The 24,629-nt window shown below is 39.6% G+C and overlaps 3 protein-coding genes across 3 annotated transcripts in view; 1 reads left to right on the top strand and 2 right to left on the bottom strand.

Moving 5' to 3' along the window:
* Positions 1 to 3,420, top strand: part of mrps22 (mitochondrial ribosomal protein S22) — a 39,551-nt gene extending 36,131 nt beyond the window's left edge. Inside the window, exons 7-8 of the mRNA XM_034167842.1 lie at positions 2,596 to 2,704; positions 3,261 to 3,420. Coding sequence (XP_034023733.1) covers positions 2,596 to 2,704; positions 3,261 to 3,353 — 202 coding nt within the window. The 3' untranslated portion in view covers positions 3,354 to 3,420. The remainder of the gene's footprint in view (positions 1 to 2,595; positions 2,705 to 3,260) is intronic.
* Positions 3,421 to 5,434: 2,014 nt separating this feature from the next.
* LOC117508177 (coatomer subunit beta'-like) lies at positions 5,435 to 16,944 on the bottom strand. Its single transcript, XM_034167841.1, has 14 exons — positions 16,821 to 16,944; positions 15,678 to 15,788; positions 15,499 to 15,587; positions 15,301 to 15,407; positions 12,355 to 12,498; positions 12,045 to 12,175; positions 11,663 to 11,870; positions 11,305 to 11,415; positions 10,946 to 11,160; positions 10,356 to 10,448; positions 10,071 to 10,251; positions 9,303 to 9,374; positions 6,898 to 7,800; positions 5,435 to 5,562 (listed from the first exon to the last, which is right to left on the bottom strand). Exons 1-14 carry the CDS (start codon positions 16,871 to 16,873, stop codon positions 5,473 to 5,475), a joined length of 2,508 nt encoding a protein of 835 aa, XP_034023732.1. The 5' UTR covers positions 16,874 to 16,944; the 3' UTR covers positions 5,435 to 5,472.
* LOC117508913 (coatomer subunit beta'-like) lies at positions 16,888 to 19,420 on the bottom strand. Its single transcript, XM_034168752.1, has 4 exons — positions 19,332 to 19,420; positions 17,960 to 18,058; positions 17,711 to 17,853; positions 16,888 to 17,022 (listed from the first exon to the last, which is right to left on the bottom strand). Exons 2-4 carry the CDS (start codon positions 18,009 to 18,011, stop codon positions 16,888 to 16,890), a joined length of 330 nt encoding a protein of 109 aa, XP_034024643.1. The 5' UTR covers positions 18,012 to 18,058; positions 19,332 to 19,420.
* Positions 19,421 to 24,629: the final 5,209 nt, after the last annotated feature.

Genomic DNA, 24,629 nt, shown 5'->3' with positions numbered 1-24,629 from the left:
AACCCCTGGCAAAAATTATGGAATCACCGGCCTCGGAGGATGTTCATTCAGTTGTTTAATTTTGTAGAAAAAAAGCAGATCACAGACATGACACAAAACTAAAGTCATTTGAAATGGCAACTTTCTGGCTTTAAGAAACACTATAAGAAATCAGGAAAAAAAATTGTGGCAGTCAGTAACGGTTACTTTTTTAGACCAAGCAGAGGGAAAAAAATATGGAATCACTCATTTCTGAGGAAAAAAATTATGGAATCATGAAAAACAAAAGAACGCTCCAACACATCACTAGTATTTTGTTGCACCACCTCTGGATTTTATAACAGCTTGCAGTCTCTGAGGCATGGACTTAATGAGTGACAAACAGTACTCTTCATCAATCTGGCTCCAACTTTCTCTGATTGCTGTTGCCAGATCAGCTTTGCAGGTTGGAGCCTTGTCATGGACCATTTTCTTCAACTTCCACCAAAGATTTTCAATTGGATTAAGATCCGGACTATTTGCAGGCCATGACATTGACCCTATGTGTCTTTTTGCAAGGAATGTTTTCACAGTTTTTGCTCTATGGCAAGATGCATTATCATCTTGAAAAATGATTTCATCATCCCCAAACATCCTTTCAACTGATGGGATAAGAAAAGTCCAAAATATCAACGTAAACTTGTACATTTATTGATGATGTAATGACAGCCATCTCCCCAGTGCCTTTACCTGAGATGCAGCCCCATATCATCAATGACTGGAAATTTACATGTTCTCTTCAGGCAGTCATCTTTATAAATCTCATTGGAACGGCACCAAACAAAAGTTCCAGCATCATCAGCTTGCCCAATGTAGATTCGAGATTCATCACTGAATATGACTTTCATCCAGTCATCCACAGTCCACGATTGCTTTTCCTTAGCCCATTGTAACCTTGTTTTTTTCTGTTTAGGTGTTAATGATGGCTTTCGTTTAGCTTTTCTGTATGTAAATCCCATTTCCTTTAGGCGGTTTCTTACAGTTCGATCACAGACGTTGACTCCAGTTTCCTCCCATTCGTTCATTTGTTTTGTTGTGCATTTCCGATTTTTGAGACATATTGCTTTAAGTTTTCTGTCTTTACGCTTTGATGTCTTCCTTGGTCTACCAGTATGTTTGCCTTTAACAACCTTCCCATGTTGTTTGTATTTGGTCCAGAATTTAGACACAGCTGACTGTGAACAACCAACATCTTTTGCAACATTGCGTGATGATTTACCCTCTTTTAAGAGTTTAATAATCCTCTCCTTTGTTTCAATTGACATCTCTCGTGTTGGAGCCATGATTCACGTCAGTCCACTTGGTGCAACAGCTCTCCAAGGTGTGATCACTCCTTTTTAGATGCAGACTAACGAGCAGATCTGATTTGATGCAGGTGTTAGTTTTGGGGATGAAAATTTACAGGGTGATTCCATAATTTTTGCCAGGGGTTGTACGGGCCAGAAGGCCTATAAACAGTGACAAGGTAACATAGGTGATTTCCATTTTTATGACCTTGACAATACGTAGCATCACGGGCATAACAGAATCAGATGCTTAAACGAATTATATTTATGACCCCCAACAGCTAAGAAGGTAAACCTCTTTTTGCAAGGAATGTTTTCACAGTTTTTGCTCTATGGCAAGATGCATTATCACCTTGAAAAATGATTTAATCATCCCCAGACATCCTTCATCACTGAATATGACTTTCATCCAGTCATCCACAGTCCACGATTGCTTTTCCTTAGCCCATTGTAACCTTGTTTTTTTCTGTTTAGGTGTTAATGATGGCTTTCGTTTAGCTTTTCTGTATGTAAATCACATTTCCTTTAGGCGGTTTCTTACAGTTCGGTCACAGACGTTGACTCCAGTTTCCTCCCATTCGTTCATTTGTTTTGTTGTGCATTTTCGATTTTTGAGACATATTGCTTTAAGTTTTCTGTCTTGACGCTTTGATGTCTTTCTTGGTCTACCAGTATATTTGCCTTTAACAACCTTCCCATGTTGTTTGTATTTGGTCCAGAGTTTAGACACAGCTGACTGTGAAAACCAACATCTTTTGCAACATTGCATGATGATTTACCCTCTTTTAAGAGTTTGATAATCCTCTCCTTTGTTTCAATTGACATCTCTCGTGTTGGAGCCATGATTCATGTCAGTCCACTTGGTGCAACAGCTGTCCAAGGTGTGATCCCTCCTTTTTAGATGCAGACTAACGAGCAGATCTGATATGATGCAGGTGTTAGTTTTGGGGATGAAAATTTACAGGGTGATTCCATAATTTTTTCCTCAGAATTGAGTGAGTCCATATTTTTTTTCCCTCTGCTTGGTCTAAAAAAGTAACCGTTACTGACTGCCACAATTGTTTTTTCCTGATTTTTTTTTTTTATACTGTTTCTTAAAGCCAGAAAGTTGCCATTTGAAATGACTTTAGTTTTGTGTCATGTCTGTGATCTGCTTTTTTTCTACAAAGTTAAACAACTGAATGAGCATCCTCCGAAGCCGGTGATTCCATAATTATTGCCAGGGGTTGTAGTCACTTGCGCTATCACTGTGCTTGCTGGTAAACTTGTGCGTGTTTGTTTGTGTTGTCAGGCTCCAGGATGCGGTGAGCCTTGTCGATCTGTTCCACAAGGTTTACCCCCAGAGTGAGTCGGCTCAGGAGGCTGCCAGCCAGCAGGCCACTGGCACTGACCTGCTAAAGGTGAGAACAAATCAGTCAGCTAGTTTATTATTTAGTATTCATTCAGCTCTGTGCAGAAAAAGACAAACCCCAGCAGTAATGCATCCAGTATTTGTGCAGATAATTAAAGTAGTGGCCCTCAGGTTAATTAGGAACATAGCGCAGCTCTTCAGAGGTCACACGGGGTCCATTTCATCTAAGGTTTCCTGTGTGTGTGTTTGAATTTTTCTCCACTGTGGGAACTGCCAGGTCACACTCAGGACACATCAGCTCCTATTAGACCTCACAGGCTCTTAGTCTGGAATCAGTACAGTGAGACACTTGGAATGAAAGCCGTTTAACATGAAGGGACAGCAGCAGGTGATAGAATGTCGGTCTGCTGCGTTGCTGTGAAAGAATCTCACTTTTCATTACTGTTGTACATTTGCTTATTTATGGTGAACACACTTTGTAATCTGTGTCACAATTTAAAATGGTTATTTTAATGACTTACAGAGCACCTAACCCCAACAAACAAAAAAAAGGTTTTCCCCCCATCCTCTCCAATTGTCCTGACCTTTAACCTTTCTGTCTGCAGATCTTTGCCCAGAAAGAGTCCCAGAGGTCAGGCTACATTGAATTGGCCCTGCAGTCGTATGAACAGATGGATGTTAAGACTTCTACCGCCTAGCTCTCCACCCCCACACAGAAACCTTTTAATTCTTTGTCAGTGAGGAATGTTACACACAACCAGAGGAGCACACTCGAATTGTCCACTCACAGGTCTGATCACACCTGCTTTGCTCCTTAAATAAAAGTTGCTTCCTGACTGGGAGGCGCAAGGAAAATTGGCAGAGTATGTCTCCCTTACCCAAAAAGCTTTTCTGATTGTTCATGTACGAGTTTCAATTGAAGCGCTGAGTGAAAAATGTGTCATGTTAACTGACTAATATACAGAAAATAAATTACATTGTAAAATGCCTGTTTTTTTACTATTATTGTGGGAATTGTTGTAAAATACAGCAAGGCCTGGTGGGTATTATTCAAGTTCTCATACACATAACTCATAACCGAGTCTTCGTGTGGACTTGGTAATTGTTTATTTCTTGACAAAATTTTTCACTTTATTCTTGACTAACACACACCCCTTCCACCATGTTTGATCTGTACTGGCCCCAAACTGAGTTAAACAGTTTGAACTTTCAGGGTCAGCCCAATAGAAAGGCTTTATGACTTTATTTCTTGGACACAGCTGTTCTGCATATCCCCTCCATAAGCACTGGACCCATATTTTGACCTTGGCCTGTGGCATGGTCTTTTAACCGATTGGTCTCAAAATTAATTTGTCCTTGGCTGGCCTTCATTTGTTCCACCAAGGTTGGTCCAAACTGGATCGAAAGTTAGTTTGTTGAGGCGTGGATGAACACACAGGACTGAGAACAGAGTCCACTGCATGTGCTATAAGAAAGAGAGAGAAAATATGATCTGTAACCTCTTCAACATCCCTGCAACAGCAACATGGATTTCATATTAAACAATGTTTTTGATGTATTAAAAGCAGTTTTATGCATTAACGGCTCTGTCAAATGACTAGGTACACACACACAAAAGTCAATGGTTTATGAAGACATTAAATCCAACATTGTAATAGATGTAAAAGTACAACCAAATGCAGATTTTTAAAAATTTTCCATCCTGTACTCTGCCTTCATAATATCATTTTTGTAGTACATACTATACAGGTTGCCCCTTTTCCAACACAAAAAAAAATTGAATTGCTGTCTGAATTAGTTAAATTTTTAAGTAAAAATTCCAGTTCAGGAATGCCAAAAATAATCAAATTGATCAATACTTCTGCCATGTGAGATTCAAGAAGAACGTTGAGTAAAAAGTAATTCTCTTCCATCATAATGTAAATATGTGACTGTCAGAACGTAAGACACCTAGATTTAAGAAACACAATGGAAAATACCTTTATGAATATTAGAAACTGACACCAACTTTATCATCAATGTAGTGGTTTATGATTTTGAGTTTTAAGAGGCAACATTCCACAATTAATTGAAAACATGTATCCCGTATTTGCAAAAACACAAACTTTCTGTATTATGTTTACTTTATCTTAGGGCCCCATCACACATAACACGATTGAAGCTGACTAGTGCACAAAGGAGGAATTGTGTGCCATTCATGAAGAATCTGAGCCACCTCAAACGCCTCGTACAGCTGTCGCTACAACATTCGCACACACAAGTGGCCAAAAGACAGTGGATGCCCTGCGAGTGCTCATTCAAATCCCATCTCGGCAGGTGTCACCCCCCCCAAATGATGTGTGGAGTGTGTCGTCGTCGTCCACCCCCTTCCCCCAACACAAAAGGCATGTGGAGTGTCCAGTCCTCACGCTCTCATGAGGACCGGCCAGCGTCTGAGCGCGCGGCATGGTGTGAAGCCCCCCAACTGGCTGATTTCACCTCCACCATGTAAATTGCAGTTTCCATGACAGATGAAAAGAGTGGAAATAAAATAAAAAAAATAAATAAATAATGCATTTATCTCCTTGTTGATTTTAGCCATTTTACGCTCCTGTTATAAGACAGTGATTGTAGCACAGTGGTAAAGTTCCGTCACCACGGTTTTGTGCATGCCTGTCCGAACGTGTGTTCCTCCTGACAGCAGGTGGAATGTTTCGTGGTTACCCATTTCCTTTTTGGTTCGTGGATTTTCTTCCGGTTTCTTCATCTTTCATGTTATGTGTGAAGGAGCCCTTTTTGGTTTTTGCTACTTTCAAAAAATCTGGTTTATAAAAGTTGTCATTCGTTCAAGAAATCGTCATCCAGGTTGATATCTGTGGTGTCGATGTCTTCCAGGTCCAAAGTATCGAGATCCAGCTCATTGAAATCCTACAAGGAGAAAATATTTATATATTGAGATAAAATCTGCATTGTCTTCAATGGTAATGACAATTTCATTGCTACATGCAGTGCATGTGAAAACCACCCCCTTGAGCTTTTACACTGTTTTTACATTATATATATGTATATGTATGTATATATATGTATATGTATGTATATATGTATATGTACACACACACAAATTTTATTGTAAAAATGAAATGACAACTTGCTTAAAATTGTAGTCCCTTGGACAAAACCCTAAATTATGTAGCAGAAAAAAAATTGTGAAAAAGTGACAAAAGATGCCATTTCCCAGGATGCCGGTTGAGAGTTAAAGGGCACTGCCAGCTGTATACTGTATGTGAGCAGTAGTTTTGTGGAGGTGAAGAAGTCAAAGTGCAAAATAAATAAATAAAATGTTAACAGAAAGATTGATGGACAGTTAATATACACAGACATCAAGATACGCTGTTGGGAAAAACTACGGATAATATCAGGACATATTTTGGACAAGATGAGTTAGTGAGAGACGATTGTGGTAACTTTAAAAGTTTGTGCATGCGCTTCCTCCTTGATGTCTGTAAAATCTTACAGTGAACTCATGCAGTTTGCTGCTGAAGCAAAGTGCGATTTTATTCATTTATTTTTTAAATTCCTGAAGGGCACTATGCGGTTTGAAAAGGGCTATGCTGATTTGAAAATGAATTTTGGTCCCCAGCTAGATGCTATCAGTAGCTGAAACCCAAATTTTCATCCAAATTACCCCTTTCGTTCCTGACCCCAAGGGCCTTGTATAAAGGTATTTGGATAATCAGTAACAGGTGAAGGTCAAGGTATGATCTTATACTTTTAAAAGTATGGCCCTTCAAAGTTGGCAAGAAAGTAAGTGTACACGGCAAAAAAAAGTGCCATGCCCCCTTATTTTCGACCCTTCGCGAAGGAAACCTATTTAGAGCATGAACCCAATATTTTGGATTTTTGAAAATTATTTAATGGGGCTCATAATGTACAAAATTGTATATGGAAATGAAGCAAATTTGGGATGATGAACTAAGCCATTTCTCAGTGACCCCCACACACAAAATAAATAATTTACCAGCCAAAAAAAATCGTGTGATTTGTTTGTTGTTGAATTTTGTACGACAGAAATAAAGGTGCCTTATAACTTGATTGCAACATGAAGTAATTTTTAGCAAAAATAAAGTACAGCTTTAACCATTTTGAGATCATAAAGGAGATAAGCTACTGTATATAGTTTTTTACAGACACTGTACAGTATTTTTCTTAAATGTACTGTTACACAGTGAATTTTTGCTATTGTTTTCAAAAAAGGCCCTTTACCAGATTTATCTCTTCCTCGCAGCCTGCTGTCTCTCCCTCAGGATCAGCCTGCTCCTCTGAGGGCTCTGCTGTTGGGACTAAGATCTCTGCCTTAGCAGGTTGGAGGTTTTCCTCTGGTTTTTCTTGGAGTGTTGCATTCTCTTTTCCATGCTCTGGATCTTGAGATGGCAGTGGCTCCTGTGCTATTATTGTGTCTAGTGCTGAATTTTTGGCTAGCTCTACAGAATCGTGGTCAAAAGTGGCTAGTTCCTCAGCAGCTGTTGCTGCTGATGGCTTTGAGTCTGAAGTGAGCCCCTTAATAACAGCAGTTTCATCTGCTGCTGCTGCTGAATGTATGATGGATGCAATTTCTGAAGAAACAAAATCTGCATCTAGTTCTTCAGAAATAATGGTGTTCTCTGTTTCTGATGGTATTACATCAGTATCTACTGTGAAAAGAAGGTTCTCTGTGTCTGTTGCTTCTGGCACTACTGCCTCACTTGAAGCTTCTGTTGGCGTTTGCTTCTTCGTCTCTGTACGAGATGACAGAGATTCAGAAATACAGACGGTATGTTCAGCATCAGCTGCTGGAGTTATCTGCACATTCAACTCAACTAATGATCTGATATCTTCCATGGGTCTGGACTGTTCCATTCCTAGCTCTTTGGGGAAAATCTCTGATTCTTCTGATTCAGCAGTAGTTTTGTTTAGTGTTTCCATTTCTTGGTCAATTGCGTCAGTGGATGATGGTTTTGCTTGCTGTTCTTCAACACATTCCTCTGTTAGTGTGCCCTGCAGAACGGATGTTGATTTTGAGATGGCCTCTTTTTCTGATTTTGATTCTTCTGAATCAGATTCTTCTGTGGGTTCAGTTTGTGTCACTGCTGCTATCCCACTGGATTCTTCTGTGTTCTCCAGCTCCATCTGCACAGAGGACAGTAAGTGTAGTTTGAAATGTTAAATCATGACAAGTAACTTTTATTCATTCACAATCTACAACAAATAAGACGGGTGACTCAGAGTGATACCATAATATACGGTTCTACTGTGTTTGACCATGACACAATCCTCCAACCACACTACATGCTAATCAGGGACGTGCGGTGAGGCAGCAGCCAGCCGTGCCTGACCTTGAATAGCGCAATCACTGGGCAAACTGCTGGCATGCTGTATCTATGTCGCTCTTAAAATGGTCAAACACTTTGGGTCTATGAACTTAAATTTGAATAGTTTAACTGATGTACATAATGTACAGCGTTTTTTTTTTTTGTCAACAGTTGTATATGTGCGTAACGTGTTTCGTGTGCTGTGCGATCATAAAACAACTGCAAAAAGGCACTAGGTGAGGCACGCAGTTCTCCTGCCTCATGGTAGGGCGCACTAGTGATCCCAGGGATTCTTCTTGCAGAAGCTCCTCAGCTGCAGAATAAGTGACAGCAAGCTACAAGAGCAGCCATTCATTTATTTTTTCCTCTCGCCTGACCTTTACTTTCAGAATGGAGGATTACACATCCAAACTGAAACAATTTTCTAAACTGGACTTTCAATCGAAGCAGGAGGTAATAATTAAAGGAAGACCAACACTGGGGTTAAAAGGTTTGCTTCAGACTACGGGACAGAAGACCCGCTCTTTTCAAACGGAGTGGAACACACTAAAGTCTGTGTGGATGTCCAACAAGAAACTTGCTTTTTTCTGCTTCCTTTTCTCAACTTGTGACAATGTCTGGACTCAGATGGGATATTGGCCTGAAGAATTTACAAAGAAGTCTCCTCAGACATGAGCGGTCGACCATTCCCATTCAAAGCCAGAAAAGGCTCCAAACATAAAGTTGGAACAGGACTGATGAAGGATGACTTTCTTCCCTGACAGAGAATTTAAAACTGAAGGAAGATAAGGAAGACTTCTACAAGTCATCAATGCTTTTGTTCAGAAGGAGCGGTACATGGGCTTCATTTATAAGTAAAGGTTAGTTCATAATGTTTTTTTTTTTTTATTAAATGTGCTTTTTGTGTGATACAGTTTGTATGTGTAAAGACTGCTGACATGAGATTTTAAACATAACCTGTTAACTGCTGCCAATCAAACAGTGAATGAGCTACTCTGTGGTTCATATGTTTGTAAATCTGGTTGTGATGAAATCAGTGCCTCACCAGCCATGAGCCTCACCTCATGTCACTGATGGCAATTAAACACTAATAGGCTACATAGGTGTCACTTAAGTGATTTACTGAAGTAGCCATTCTAAATATGCCTTTATTAAAAAAAAAAAACATTAGGCTAAAATGTTTGACTTTGCCTTGTGACCCGGACTTTTTTTTTTCCTCACATCACTTTTTTCATGTCTGACCTTCAGTAATTCCAAATGTGGTTCAAATTGGATCAAAATTCAGAAACAAAACCCAAATGGGCAGGTTCTGGTTCTCACCTCTGGTTCAATCCGGTCTTCTTTTGGTCCAAAACCTGTATGTTCATCTAGAATATTGCGCTCCTCATTTGGCTGTGGGGCAAGGAAACAAGCCAGATGTAATCTTAAATTGAAAATATTCAAAATGTGAAATGTTAATTCAGATGATTAAGTTTTTATGAAGTCCCACTTCAACAACTGACAGGAAAATTTGGATATTTTATTAATTATGCATCAACGCGTCTTCACAAATGTTGTGTTTATGTTAAATCACAGTTTTCAATGAAAGGTTTATGGAAAGATTCTGCCACCTCTGGCTGCAAGCACAGCAACTTTTTGCTGCTTACCGCAGCAACAAGGACAAACTACATGTTGTTTTCTCTTTAACAAGGAGGAAAACTGTACAGCAAAAGATGGATTATTCAAGAGCAGAGAGTCACCTGGTTTTAAACAGGCAAACGTGAATTATTTCTGTGATATTACAGAACGGAATATAAACTAAAAAACACGTTAACTTTCTCACCTGCCATCAGATCCAGGGATTCCTATTTTAATATAACACTGTGCAAAACACTAAAACGCTATTGCATCTTTCAATTAAGTAAATCCCTGTTGCTTGCATTGAAAAATGACAGCACCTCAAGTCATCACCTGCAGTCTGCCATTGCACATGACAGAAATTCTGCTATAGCGACCACTGTAATGGTTCTGCAGCCATTGTAAATGCACTATGAAAAAGCATTCCTTCAGGACATTTTCAAGTATAACAACTCTGAGTATTCCACTGACCGTGACGAGTGGGTATTCTGCAGCGGGTCTGACCCTAACACAAGTCTCCTTCAGGTACTGTTCAGCAGCTATGGCTTCCTGGATGCCGGGAAACAGGTTGCTGTACTGGCAAGGGTCAGCCAAAGCGTATGCTGCCTTCTGGTTGACCTTCAACAGACTTTCCTTCCACAACTTCACCACCCTGGAGGAAAGGAAATCGTACACACCTCAGTGGTAGTGCATATTTAAATACACACATACCTACAGAAGTGCTGCTTGTTCCCATCTTTGTATGGTGAACTTTACCTTGACACTTGGCTCGGCAGATGTGTTCTTGCCAGAAATGCTGCCTCTGGCAACCGGTCTGTTTTGATGAGAACGTCCAGACATTTCTCAAGTCTGGGCAAATAACAGGGCGAAAATATAATCATTCAAACATGGTTCCAGGAAAACTTTCTGTTGCTTCATTTCAAATGTTAATATGTAGCCTCTCACACCGTACAGTCGTGGTTGCCAACTTGTACCCATAATGAACATCTTGGACAAACTCATCATCACAATGCATTCATTTGATTTAGGGATTTTGTGCTTGAACTGTTTTCTGTTCATCCTACTGTTGGTTCCCACAGAGATTATGCGGGGTGGTGGGTTTGAATGTAGAAACTCTCTCTAAACCGCAAGGGTTGTCGAACAGAGTGTACATATGTGCACATGTTACAGAGTTGAATGAGCCAATGGGGCATTTTTCAATTTAATGGAACAATGGCACAAGGTGCATGTTCTTCCCAATCAGTGATTTACAAAATCAAATGTTGGTGTAATGAAACCTTTAAAATATTTTTTTTTGCCCATTTTGAAGCTATGGTGGGGCAAGTTAAGATTATGGCGACACTCACTTTCCCTGAAGAAAATAAGACAAGAAGGTGACGTTAGCCTTGCTGTTCATTTCTGCCTCTTCGGCCAGTTTGTCCAGCATGCTGGCATTTCCTGTTGCAGTTGCTAGCAGCAGTAATCCTCCATAATCTTGAGTTTGGTGCAGACACTCTTGAGCCAGGCTGAACTGGGACTTTGTAGTTGCAATCACAGCCAGTTCTTTCCATTTGTGCTCTGACTGGAAGATCAACATTCCGATGTTTCAAAAAAACAAACCGAAGACAAGCTCAGCAATACTGGGATCAGCAACATTATTCCAGGTTTGCAGCACGTTTTGATACAGTACAGCTACCTGGTGTCACTGTGAATGGGCTGCTCTCACCTGTGCCTCCAAAGCCATCTGATGGGCAACCTCAAGGTCTCCCAACTGCACCGCCAGTTCAAACCTGTGTTCTGGGTCCGTAGACACAACCAGAGCTTGCTTTCTGAAACCCTAAACAACATGTAGAAACATAGAATAAGTAGATGTCCACATTTTACCCCATAAGTGATTCTTTCATTACTTTCAAATGTAGAGATTAGACATATGTATTGAAACTTCCTGGTACAATCAGAGAAGTCTAGTGCCTGTGATTCCAGATCAATTACATTGTATGAATAAAATTAAGTTACACTTAGAATGATGAAACAGAAAAACAAGTAAGTGCAAGCATGCAAAAGTTAAAGTTGAGGATGTGTACCTGTTTCTCCAGGAAGTGGGCTACCCTGGTCCTCTGTTCCTTGGGGATTGTGGGTAGAATCTTATCGGCCAAGCTGAAGTCCCTCCTCATAACAGCTGTCTGATATTCCAGCACTGAAACCAGCAGGGAGAAGCTGACAATGTTCAGCTCTTTGTCTCCCAGGTAAAGACGGCTGTCCTTTGGGATGTAGCCCAGCAGATACATGGTCCTACCAGAGACAAGAGTTCTAGTGTTATGACTGTTCTGGGGGAATATTTGACACTCTTTCTGCTTAGAAAGGCAGGAGTGAGAGAAAGCAGCAAGTGGAATCAAGCAGGTGTGTTTTCCCAACAGACAAAACACGTGGATGTGATGCTAATAATACTTTTCCAGTTAACAATACTTGTCCATGTGGGAAATGGTGATGATCTCTCCTCCTACATAGTAGTTTAGTCTGTTGACAGAATTGGTGTAGATGAAGCAGTCTCCAACCCAAAGTCCTGTCTTCACTACATGTTGGACCTCACCCAGCACCTTATTTTGAAGGAAGAAAAAACCATAAAAGTTCAAGGAAATGAGATTTAACAACAAATTTATTAAATGAGTGGCCATACACATACGCAGTAATTACTAAAACCTTACACTTTTTATATTGTATTGTTAAAAAAAAATATATATATATATATAATCCTAGAACATAATAGTGTTGCTACCTCAAAAGCATCTTCTATCCCATCTTGACTCTTATCTTCATTGGACTCCTGGGCTTCTGTCACTCTGTCTGCCCGGTAATGAAGCACAAAGAAAGACTCATGTGTAGCGATACACACCAACTCCCCACTGTCCGACCAGAAGATCTAAAGACAAGGAAGAAGGTAAGGAATTATAATGAACAGAGTACTGACTGCAGTGAATGCTAGGGGCATTTCTTTGGGGCAGTTGACAGGATTGAGTTGGCAGGAGTCATCTCAAGTTCATGACAGCTTCGCACACAAGGGCTGAAAACCTCAAACTCACCCAGGAACAAGATTGTCGTGATATATGGAGGAGTTATTGAGGCAGACAGACTCATTCAGGGTTGAATACAAAATTTTCAGTTACGGTTAAAGTTTTGTGGCGCTATAGTTTGAATTACAGGGTGTACTGAGGGGGTAGGACACCCTCCTACATGGGTTGAAAACATTTATAGAGCCTTCTTGCCGCTGCTTGTAAATGTTATAGTTCAAAAAATACAATCTCAGACATCCCTGAAATAGTCTATCATTTCTTAACTTTAGAAGACTGTTTCATCTGCCTGACTCACTCCCATCATTACAACGGCTTTGCTTTCTTGCCTTCAGAAGTTCTGAATTAGATTGTGTCACGTTTCTAAGGATAAATGCTAACATTAGCCAGTTTTCAAATTTTGCCTTAAATTAGTTTAACCGATGTTACCTTGTCAAGTCAAGTTTGGGAACATTCACTGGTGCTGCACGTCACTGTATCCTCCACACCATGCAACCAGTGGTGGGAACAGCTAACCAAAAAGTTAGCTTCGATAACCATGAATCCAATAACTGAAAAGTTATCTTTTACGACGCTAAACCGATAAACTGCTAAAAAAAAATTCTTTTATTACAGATAACCGATAACTTTTAGGATTGATTTGGACGCGGCCACATCAGATGACACTGTCGGCTTCTGATAAACCAATTTCACTTTCACTTTTCACTGCTGGGTAAATTCAAGGATCACAAATACGTAAGAACACACGAAAAACGAATGAATAAAAAATAAAACCCCAAACACTGTCATCATCTTTCAAAAGCAGTAAAACACAGTATTAGAAGTCACAGTTTCTCAGTAATTATATAGTATAGTATATATACGTCATTTATAAACTAAAAAGCTGCTGCTTTTTTTCACACGCTTTGAACCCTGTGGCTTAAACAACCGAAATATGTCTATTACTGCATTGATTGGGAGAGTAAAAGACACGTAGTAAATATAAATTCTTACCTGTTAGTTTCAGTGGAATTCATCTGAAGAAATAATCCATATAAAGCGTCCTTTAAAAAAAAAAAAAAAAATCCAAAACAGTGTCTAAATGGTGAAGAAAAGTCCCTCTGTACACAGCTGTGCCTCTCCCCCACTGAGTCTTGGCAATTCATTTATACCGTCAGCCGCAAAGAAATAAAATAATGTTAAAATTAGTCCATTTTGTTTTTGTGTCAAGTGGACGATAGCACTCACTATAAAGTCACTATAGCACTCACTATAGCACTCATTCTAAAGTGAACCTGAACTACACTACCCACAATGCTCCCCGCGTCAACTGGCCAATCACGTTTTGCGCTTAATGATGACATCATCAGCAAGCGACAGGCAGCCAGTCTGCCACAAACACACCCTGCTCAGAGTGCCGCTCTCATTGGACCGACATCTCTGCTATTTTGGCATTGTGGGATAGCTCGCGCCCACAGATTGAGCTCACCGGACTACTTTCGCCACCCTGCTCAGCGTGCCACTCTCGTTGGAGCAACAACACACAGAATGTGTCTCTTCTCAGATAGATCTCTTTCAGTGCAGCAGCTTGTTCTGACTTTAACACGAAGTTAACACCCAAGTCTTTCATCGCCAACTGTAAATGGTAATCAAAACATTCCACTTGTATCTTTCTGAACTCTTCCACATCAAACTCCATCGTGTCAATGTTTACAATGCTCATAAAGTTTTAAGTTTCTTAAATATTTATTATGGCCACTCTTAAAACTTCAGTTCTCTTTACAATTTTATTACTGGTAAATTTTAGAATTGATTTAGATGATATATACTCATTATCTCATAGGAAAATATCACAATTATCTGGGAACTACTTTTTGCGCAGGAATTCATCAAGCACATTGGCCACAGGCGCGCACTAACAGAATCCCCAGAAACTGGAAAGTTGTTCGGCCATAACGAGAGATTTTAAGGGTTACAAATGTTTTTGACCATTAAAAACTTTGCTCACTTTACCAGCAAAAAAAAAAAAATGTTATCGGACTGAAAGTTATCTGAACTAAATTTATCAGACGATAATTGATCTGATGATGTTTTTAAAAGTTATCTGAAAAGCTAATCCACTAGCAAAAACATTAGCTTCGATAATAATCTGTTATCGGATTAACTGAACTGTGCCCACAACTGCATGCAACCACCACAGGTCCTGGATAGGCAGACAGCTGATCCAGCTTTAGTTAGCTAAAGCTAAAATTTGCCTTACCTTATGAAATGACCCCAACTGTCCTTGTATAGTTGACACTTTTTGTATAACTATCAGGAATATTGCTTTATTACCCAAAAATTAAATGTAGATGAGGAACATCCAGCAGCAAAGCTGCAATTCACAGCTAATCAAACCTGGGGAGCAGATGATCTACCAACAGGATCAACAGTGGCCCATAACTGGACTTAAACTATGACCACAAGAGTGATTACTGTGGTATGTATATTCCTCATGTTCAGATGAGGATAGCTTAAGTATGGCTAGTTCACATCACAATGGATAGCGAAGCAAATTTTACAAGACTGTATGTCTACACCTACTCTACAGCCAGAGTTCAGGTTGCAAGAATATTAGTTAGAGATACGAGACCTAATGCTTGTCTCATGGTATGGTATGGTATGGTATTACTCACATGTTTAGGTTGGATTTCAATACGGCGGATCAGTTCAGTATTGTCCCAATTGTAAAAGGCCAGACCATGTTTTGATCTCATTCCCAGCATCACACCTCCATAGATACCTGCATGACAACACAACATTTGCGTTACAATCAAACAAGTACTGCATCCACACACTCAGTGCCACAACAATTGACAAATAAAAAAGTTCACCTTCAGCGCCAAATTCAGGTTTAAACGCTTTGTCCTCTTTAAAATTCTTGAAGATTTTGACCATGTTGTTGCTGTCTCTTATAGCATACCTGTAAATATGATGTGCACGCTTAAATATGTCAAAAACCGCTGGTGCATAATTGGTACATTGTTGTCTCCATCAGATAATAAGTTCCTACACTGAAGAATCGTTTGCCCAGACAAACTCCTGAGCTGAACCAAAGCTTTTACTCCTCAGGGCCATGGCGGTATAGATGATGTATTCCCCGTCACCACACACAGCTACAAACCTGGCAACAAAACAAAACCACACATATGTATTTGCATACAACTAATGTTTTAAAATCTCAGTCAAGGATCCAACTGGACTAAAGCCACACTTTTACCATGGACTGTTCACATTAATGTTGTGGGTAACTATTTGAAATAGAGTCTCAAATACACAGATATTTGAATTGGTTACACTGAAAATTGGTAGTAATATCAACACAAATAATGTCTTTAATAATAAACAGGTTCTGTATTCTTCTTTGCTTGTCAGTTGTACAGCTTGTGAACTAACTTCCTAAGGTATTCCAGAATAATTTTCATTAATTCATTCATTACCTCCACAAAAACATTGTTTCTCTCCTGTTTCTGTTCATTGAATCAAGATTGTTCAAAAGATGAATTGAGTAATTATTATTATTATTTTGATTTTTTTTAACAGAAATTTTAGAGATCTGATATTCTTTTGGACAAAAGGTCAGGTTCATTGTGTGCCATTGAAATTATGGGAAAGATACAGATTAAAACAGAAAGTAAAGACATTTTAAAATTAAATACTACTATTATTATCACTTTAGTACTGGTAACAGTGTGTTCTTGAATGAGTTTCCAGAAATTAAATGTGTCAACACAACCAGTCCAGGAACACTGAAGGATCAACACATTTGCCAAATTTGACCAAAGCTTGACATTAAATTAAAATATATGATCACAAGTCTGGGTCGCAATACACAGTGTTACGAAGGGTATTCACAGTACGTTTATTATTTACTTGTCTGGGATCATTTGTTTGGGCATAACAGTGCTGAACAAAGAGCGTTTCTGAGCTCACAGGAAGACAAATGTAATTTGAAGTAGTGGATGGGCTGAGACAAATATGCAAATGATTTATATAGTATGAAACAAATTTAGATGTAAATCATGTTATTATCACAAACACAGTAAGGCATATGCCCAGCGTCCTCATACTTTTTAAATGTCCTGACGTGTTTATGTCCTCATTCTACCATAAAAAATCACCAGCACTGGCTCCGTCCACTGTTTCTGCCTCTCACCTCCCATTGGGACTGTACTGGATGGTCTGTGGGTAGATCTCACAGCTGCCCATCTCTTTAATTCCCACTAATAACTTCTCTCCATCCTGGATCTCAATTTCTCCCCACGGCCTTCAGATTGGCCTGCCTGCATCTCACAGTGGTGAGCCCAGATGACCTTCCCACTAGAGTCCATGGACACAGCCGGGTCGTCCCGGCCAAGCTGAGACAGAAAAAGAAACAGGAGGATGAGACACAAGATGTAAAGTGGAAAAACAATGTAGGAAAGGAGGGATGAGAACCAAATAAATAAGAACAGATTCCATTTTCAATCTCAGTTTACACACTGCAATGTACAATTAGGTCCATACGTTATTGGACAGTGACACAATTTTTGTAATTTTTGGACACCACCACAGTGAAGTTGAAATGAATCAAGCAAGATGTGCTTGTAGTGTAGACTTTCCACTTCAATTCAAAGGGAACTAGAGCACCATGCTCGTAGGTGTGGCGTATCAAGATGCTGACTAGAGAGCATGATTATTGCATAGGTGTGCCTTAGGCTGGCCACAATATAAGGCCACACCTGTGAGGTGGGATGGATAATCTCAGCAAAGAAGTGCTCACTACCAGATTCGTGAACAATATTTGAATGAAATACGTATTTGTGTATACAGAAAATGTTTTAGATCTTTAAGTTCAGCTCATGAAAAATGGGAGCAAAAACAAATTTGTGACATTTATATTTTTGTTCAGTATAAATTTCTGCATGTGTGTGTAAAGACAAGTTTTTGTCTATTTTTTACGTCTTTCAATAGTGTAGAATATCTGCTTGTAAAAATGCAAGATATTGTAAAGTGAGGAATCGTGATTTTTGTCTGTAAACATCACCATGTACTTTGTAACAATACCTTGATGATGATGCATCCTTCGTCGAAGCCCAAAGCCACACTGTTGGAGCCGGGCTGCACACACAAACACCACACACGGTCCATGCTGTAGTTGAGAGTGTTTTCTAGGCGGTAAGTATTGGCGTGCCACATTCGAACAGTGCCTGTAGCAGTGACGCAAAGGTCAAAAACACAGATTGTGGCCTGTTTGGTCCATGTGCTTTTCTTTGTTTGTGTTGTTGTTAATGCTTCAGAAAACTACATACCCACCATCCTCGGAACCTGTGAGTATAATCGGCAGCTCGGGTGGAAGGCAACGCATGAGACATTCTGGACATGACCCTCCAGGGTTTGAACACAAGTTTTGTTCTTGTAAATGGAGACAGATAACAAATGTATTATGTCACGCACAACTCAGTCATAAATTGATTGTATGCACTCAATTAGTACAACACACAAAAAATAAATTATGTAATTTTGTTACCTAAAATAACTAATATGACCCTAGGATAAATGGAGGTTCTTTGTTTGATGAGTGATAGTGGATATGGTTTGTATGTGCTCATGTAGTGTTAGTAATAATATTGATGATAATATGATTTTATTCCGGGCCCTATGGTTTATGTTGGGCCCTCTGTCTACAGTTAGCAGCCCCCCCGGTTCATTGGCAGTCTGAGGCAACCCGAGACTGAGGCTTGCCACCTGCCAATGAAAGTGCAGGTCTGCTAACTTTAGATGGAGGGCTCCCTCCAAAATCATGTTACTGTATAAAAGTGAATGGTTAACTGATTAAGACTTTATTTAAAATGAATACCATTAATAAATGACCAGTGGCAGGGGTGGTGGCTAAGGGGTTAGTGTGCTTGGCTTCAGTGCGGAAGGTTCCTGGATCAAATCCCACCCTCTGCCATGTTTCTCCATGTAATGTGGAGTTGTGTCAGGAAAGGCATCCGGTGTAAAACTTGTGCCAAAATCAACCTTTAGATCCTCATTAGATCTCCTGTGGCGATCCCAAGTGCAAAAACAAGGGAGCAACTGAAGAGACTTACTTACCATTAAGAAATGACCAATAAACACACAATTAACTCTTAATTAACCTCTTATATAACGCTTATTGCTATTGTATTAACTAATATAATTAACATATCCTTATTTTAAAGGGTTAACATTAGGGCTAAATATTTACAGGCAGAAAAATATCCAAAACCTTTGCAACAAAGGAGGAGTAACAGGAACACAGGGTACAGGAAGGAGAAGAACAGTAGTAGCCAGTAAACCAGTATTGATCAGTTGTCTGGTATTTATATTTGCAATCTGTTTTTCTTTTTACTTTCACTTTTGATACTCTGTGTGCTTCTTACCCTCTGTGCTGCTATACAATGCTGCTGGAACCTCAATTTTTCCTGAGGGAGTCTCCGCAAGGGATCACTAAGTTCTATCTAATCTAATCAAAAATCTTGATCCAATGTTTCTTTAAAAAACCCATGCCCCTCCTCCTCCCACAAAGTCTGTACAACTGCACTTGTACCACTAGTACTAGTAATCATAGAACTCTGATTACTTAGCAATAAATGCATTTTCACACACACGTTGACCCAAAATAAATCAATGTATCACGGGTTCATTTATTTATTTTTTGTACCTGATAATCCCAGATTTTCACCCGATGGTCATCAGCTCCTGATATGAGGTAGGGTTTATTGTCTCCTCCATGATAGTAGTCAACATAGTTCACTTCCCTTGGTATGACCCTCCAGAGTGAAATTGGGAAGGTATTAGAGCCCCAACTGCCACACCTGCAACACGCGAACAGAAGCAGCAGTCTGAGTCCAACTGTGCATAATAAAGACATTTATGACAGAGCATCTGAAACAACCTATTTTTTAAAGCACCGGTTAACATTTAGTGTGAGAAAATTTGGAAATTGTTGAGATGATTGACACTCTCTGTTCCAGAGCTTCCACCTACCACAAAGCAGCAAGCAGTGTGACACAAGTGTAACTGGCAGTGTGCAACCAACGCATGTGTCATTTTTCACACCCAACACTCACATTGTGTAAATACAGAGCATAACTGCACCGTACTTGCCAAAGGCCGTGTTGTTCTAAAAGTAAGGTGCAGTCAGCCGCAATGAGATACGCCTCATAACCACATGCAGGGGGGCTTCTTGTTGAAGATGTCTCGTTTTAATCAACAGTCTGACAGTTGTAACAGATTGGGAATTGTCAATTGGCAGCCGTCAGTAAAGACTTACAGTCTTAACAGCTCCCATTCATCTTCTTTAGTTGTATAAAGAAGACAAGCGTAGTGTGAGTGCAAAACATGGGGCCACGTTTTTTTCTTCTGCTTCCCACCTACTTTGTAGCCCATTTTTTGCAAAATTCTTTCAAAATGTCAACTTTCAGTGCTCAGAATCTTCAATATTCACTGCTGTCAGCCCTTATCATGTGTTTGTGGTAGTTGTGGACTTTGACCCCGCGCAGCATGCACCGCGTGCACTGAGATGCTGAAATGGCTTATTATGTTGTAGGATAAAATACTCTGCAGGAACTGCATTTGATACACTCCAAACAGAGTTAAATAATTCTGTTGCAATGTTAAACTAAGTTGTTCATTTTTAATCAAATTAATTTATACTATGGTAGAATATGTGTAAAGCTACAGTGTGGAGAATCTGTGTCAATAATGTGGTGAGGCTGCAGACTGCATTATGCCGTCAAGAGTCTTGATTTTGCTTCCCTTCACAGTTTCACTTCTGTGGTGATTAGTTTTCTTTCTGCCCATGGAGGCTGGAGGACGGCACCACAAATCGATGTGGATTTGAATGATGTACTGCAAACAAAAATGTAGACTGTTGAGATGTGCTGTTATTTTAAAAACATATTACAACACTAATCACACAGTCAACTTACAGAAAAGGAAAATTTTGACTCACTTTATGTCCACGTCAGAGCTCAGCAGACAGAGTGCACCACAGTTACATATTTGAGCCAGAGTGAACAGTTTTTTATCTTACATTATCAAAGCTGAAGTGTAGGTGTCTTAGTGTGGCATCTCCTGTGGTCCTTGTCTCAAAAACATGGTCTTGTCCCATTGAGTGGGACAGAAGTTGGACAACCTTACATGTCAACCTGTACGGATTGTCCGTAAATGATACGGATTTTTCCGAGTTTCAGAGTCATACGGACGTACAAAATAAAGTCTTACGGATATTCAGGGTTTGGTCTGCAGCGGGTCTGTAATCAACCGTTTCTGCAGCGCGACTCCACTTGATGCGTGAGCCATTGAAGCAATGCTTTGATTCGCTGCTCTTCAGAAACGGCAAGTCCGCTTCTTAACTCCTCTCAAAGCCATTAAAATATCGTGAGTCGCTTTTGTGTGGATTAAGTCACTAACTGGGACTCTTGTCATGTTGTACTCAAGAAACCGAGAATCGTCCTCCGTTCCGTTGACATAAAATTGCCGCTTTAAATAAAATGACACCTCTTTCCAAACGCTTGTAATACAGAAAATAAACTACAATCGACTAAAACATTTTTTTTTCTTCCCAAAATGAGACGCGCTGTGTTCTTTATGAATTAAACTGATGCTGACATACAGCACAGCCAGCTGTAAGAGCTGAGCTCAGATATATGGAAAGACATTCATGCCAAAATGTCTGAAAGGAAATGCTTTTTGACAAAAACTACAGATTTTATTTCTATTTATGTCCAGAGATCAAGGATCCACCATGTAGAGTTTATTATGTCCAAAGTTTAAGGATCCAGTGACCAATTTCATATTTATTTACTTTAACCTCCTAAGACCAGAAGGTTCTCATGAAACAAAACTTAGTATTATGGTTTAGACAACCAAAAACGTCATGTCCACATATGTGGATGCCAAGCCCTAGGAGGTTCAAGGTCACGGTCAACTTTATTGTCCCATTAGGGAAATTTGTCTTAGGCGTTGCACTACATTATCGCTTCACAGGGCAGAGAACAATTAAGACTCAATAAAATGTTGTTCAATTCAATTTCAATTTAATTGGCTTATAAAGCGCCAAATCACAATAAAAGCCATCTCAAGGCACCTCATATAGAACAGTTCAACATAAAAAATAAATAAATAATTCAATACAATTAAAACATAAGTAAAAAAAACAGATAAAAACAAAAAAATAAAAAAAAACTATTCATAAGAAAGAGAATAAAAATAGGCTTTAAGGCTTGACTTAAAAATGCCCACAGACTCCAACTGCCTCACGGTCACAGGAAGACCGTTCCACAGAGCTGGTGCACAATAAGAAAAAGCTCTTGACCCGCTGACATAGAAACCTGTAAAGCCTACTTTTAGTACACAAAAAAAAATCACAAGAGGTATCGATAAGGAATCAGACTGATAAGCGGAATCGATAATGTATCGATAAAATCTTATCAATACCCATCGAAGTCGAGGGCGAAGTCGAGCATCACTGACATGTCCGTCTGCAACGTCGGCACTGGCGGGGGCGATTTTCGATACACTTGATGAAGTTCTGAGGTATGTTTTATTTTGTTCATATATTCAATTTATTTTCATGATTTTATTAATGTATTTCCATTAGTGACACACAGTTCTTATTTTTGTAAAAAATAACTAATTTGACACATTCAGTTCTATAAAATTCAGCTTGACGCATGAATACTAGATTCTCTATTGTTTGAAATTCAACTGTGGAGGAAATACTAATGATCCTGACTTTAATGTCATTGTGGCAACTCATAATATGTGGACAAAAACCCAGTTACGTGATACCGCTATGCAGTTGTGTGTACTGTAATAAAACTGATTTTGGTGCGATTTGGAGGTTATAAGGATTTTGTGTTGATTTTATGGATTTTCTCACTTGGTTATACAGGTGGACCCTCAAGGGGTTGACATGTATGGCAACCAATACAAGACCTGGGTTTGATTCCCATTCACTGTACCTGTCTATGGCCTTGGACAAGAAACTTCACCTGCATTGTCCCAGTCCACCCAGCTACTATAACCAGATACCAGCAATCTGGTCCATCATAGACGCTCATCTGATATATGTTACAGGTCCTGTGGATACGCGCCAGTGGGCTCACAGTGCATCCAGAAAGTATTCACTGCACCACACTTTTTCCACTTTTTTTATGTTACAGCCTTATTCCAAAATGGATGAAATTGTCATGATCTGGCCCTTTAGAGCCAGTTGTTATAGTTCTGGACTCTTTTCCACCTCTGTGCTCTGAGCCTTCAGTGTTGTTTTTCATGTCATTTCAGGTTGTTCATGGTCATACTCAGTTTATTATTGGTTTTGTTTCATTTATCTTCTGTGTATCTCATTTTGCCATTCGTAGCAGTTCTGCCTTAGTTTCTGTCATGAATTGGTCCCTGGAAGTTACTTTAGTCTTAGTTTAGTTCTGTTTATCACATTTATTGTATGGGTTGTTATTTATCTTCAGTGTTTCTTATCTGATTGTGTTCTGTTTGTTATTTATTGCATTCTCTGTTTATCAGTTATTTTGTATTATTTAGTGCATTATTTGTAGTCTCTGGTTTTGTCGTTCGGTTTCATTTATCTTCGGTGTAGTTATAGTTTATGTTTGTCATCTTTTTATTTGGTTATTGCATTTACTTTTATACGTTAATGAGCATCAGTTCTGTTCTAGTTCTTATTACAGTCATTGATCTCTTTGTGGTTCCGCTTTTAGACTAGTCACATTATTTCCTAGCTTTGCCCCTTTTTGTTTTGGTCACATTAATTATGGTTTGTCTTGAGCAGCCACATTTTCACCGTTGGTTTTTTCTGTCACTGATTATCTTGCCCCAGTCCGCTTGCTTTTCTTCTCATTGCACTCTCTTGCACGTACTCTTGTCTTCCCTGGCCACACCCCCTTCGAGAACCTTCCACACACCGGCACTTCATTACACCTTGATTAACCTGCTCCCTATTTAAGCCCTCACAGTCTCACAGCTCACTGCCAGATTGCTGATTTTGTCACTTTCCAACCTTTGTACCTTGCTCCGTTTTTGCCTGCTTGTATCCTGACTTTGCCTCGGTTTTGACCTTGGTTTGCCTTTGCCTCTGATAGCCAATACACCGTGTTTTCTGACCTGTGCCTGTTTTTTGAACTACGTCTCATTCTGCTACCTTTGCCTCACTGCTGGATTGCCAGTGTACCGACCTCCTGCTTGTTGCACTTATTAAACCTTTTGAACTCTATCAGTCATGTGAGCTTGCATTTGTGTCCACCCTGTTTGTGCCACGCCTGATAGAATTGATTTTTCCTCCTCAAACTTTTACACACAATACCCCATACTAACATTGTGAAAAAAGGTGTTTTATTTTAGATTTTGGCAAATTTATATATATAAAATCCCTAATCACATGTACATAAGTATTCACAGTCTTTTCCATGAAGCTTAAAATTGAGCTCAGATGCCTCTTGCTTTCACTGATCATCCTTAAGATGTTCTAAAGCTAATTGGAGTCCACCTGGGGTAAATTCAGTTGTTGGACATGATTTGGAAAGATACACACCTGTCTACATATTAAGTCCCACAGTTGACAGTGCATGTCAGAGCACAAACCAAGCATGAAGTCAAAAGAATTGTCTGTAGACCTCTGACACAGGATTGCCTCGGGGCACAAATCTGGGGAAGGGTACAGAAACATTTTGGTTGCTTTGAACGTCCCAATGAGGGCAGTGACCTCCATCATCTGTAAAATGGAAGAAGTTTGGATCCACCAGAACTCTTCCTAGAGCTGGCTGCCTGTCTAAAATGAGTGATCAAGGGCAAAAGGGAGGTGACCAAAAACCCAATGGTCACTCTGTCAGAGCTCCGGCATTCCTCTGTAGACAGAGGAGAACCTCCAGAACGACAACCATCTCTGCAGCAATCCAATAATCAGGTCTGTATGGTAGAGTCGCCAGATGAAAGCCACTGC

This window comes from Thalassophryne amazonica, chromosome 4 (assembly GCF_902500255.1).
Source record: "Thalassophryne amazonica chromosome 4, fThaAma1.1, whole genome shotgun sequence".
NCBI classification, from domain to species: Eukaryota; Metazoa; Chordata; class Actinopteri; order Batrachoidiformes; family Batrachoididae; genus Thalassophryne; species Thalassophryne amazonica.
The sequence above is the reverse complement of the archived record's forward strand: the minus strand, read 5'-3'. Positions and strand labels throughout refer to the sequence as shown.

Excerpts from the sequence above, each read along its gene's own strand:
- LOC117508177 (XM_034167841.1), bottom strand. The coding sequence starts at position 16,873 with ATGGGCAGCTGTGAGATCTACCCACAGACCATCCAGTACAGTCCCAAT. Across the intron at positions 10,449-10,945 it reads TCTTATTTTCTTCAGGGAAA|ACTTGAGAAATGTCTGGACG; the intron begins GTGAGTGTCGCC and ends TTATTTGCCCAG. Across the intron at positions 5,563-6,897 it reads GCGAGGAAGAGATAAATCTG|GATTTCAATGAGCTGGATCT; the intron begins GTAAAGGGCCTT and ends TTCTCCTTGTAG.
- LOC117508913 (XM_034168752.1), bottom strand. The coding sequence starts at position 18,011 with ATGCGTTGCCTTCCACCCGAGCTGCCGATTATACTCACAGGTTCCGAG. Across the intron at positions 17,854-17,959 it reads ACTCACAGGTTCCGAGGATG|GCACTGTTCGAATGTGGCAC; the intron begins GTGGGTATGTAG and ends TCACTGCTACAG. Across the intron at positions 17,023-17,710 it reads AAGGATGCATCATCATCAAG|CTTGGCCGGGACGACCCGGC; the intron begins GTATTGTTACAA and ends TTTCTGTCTCAG.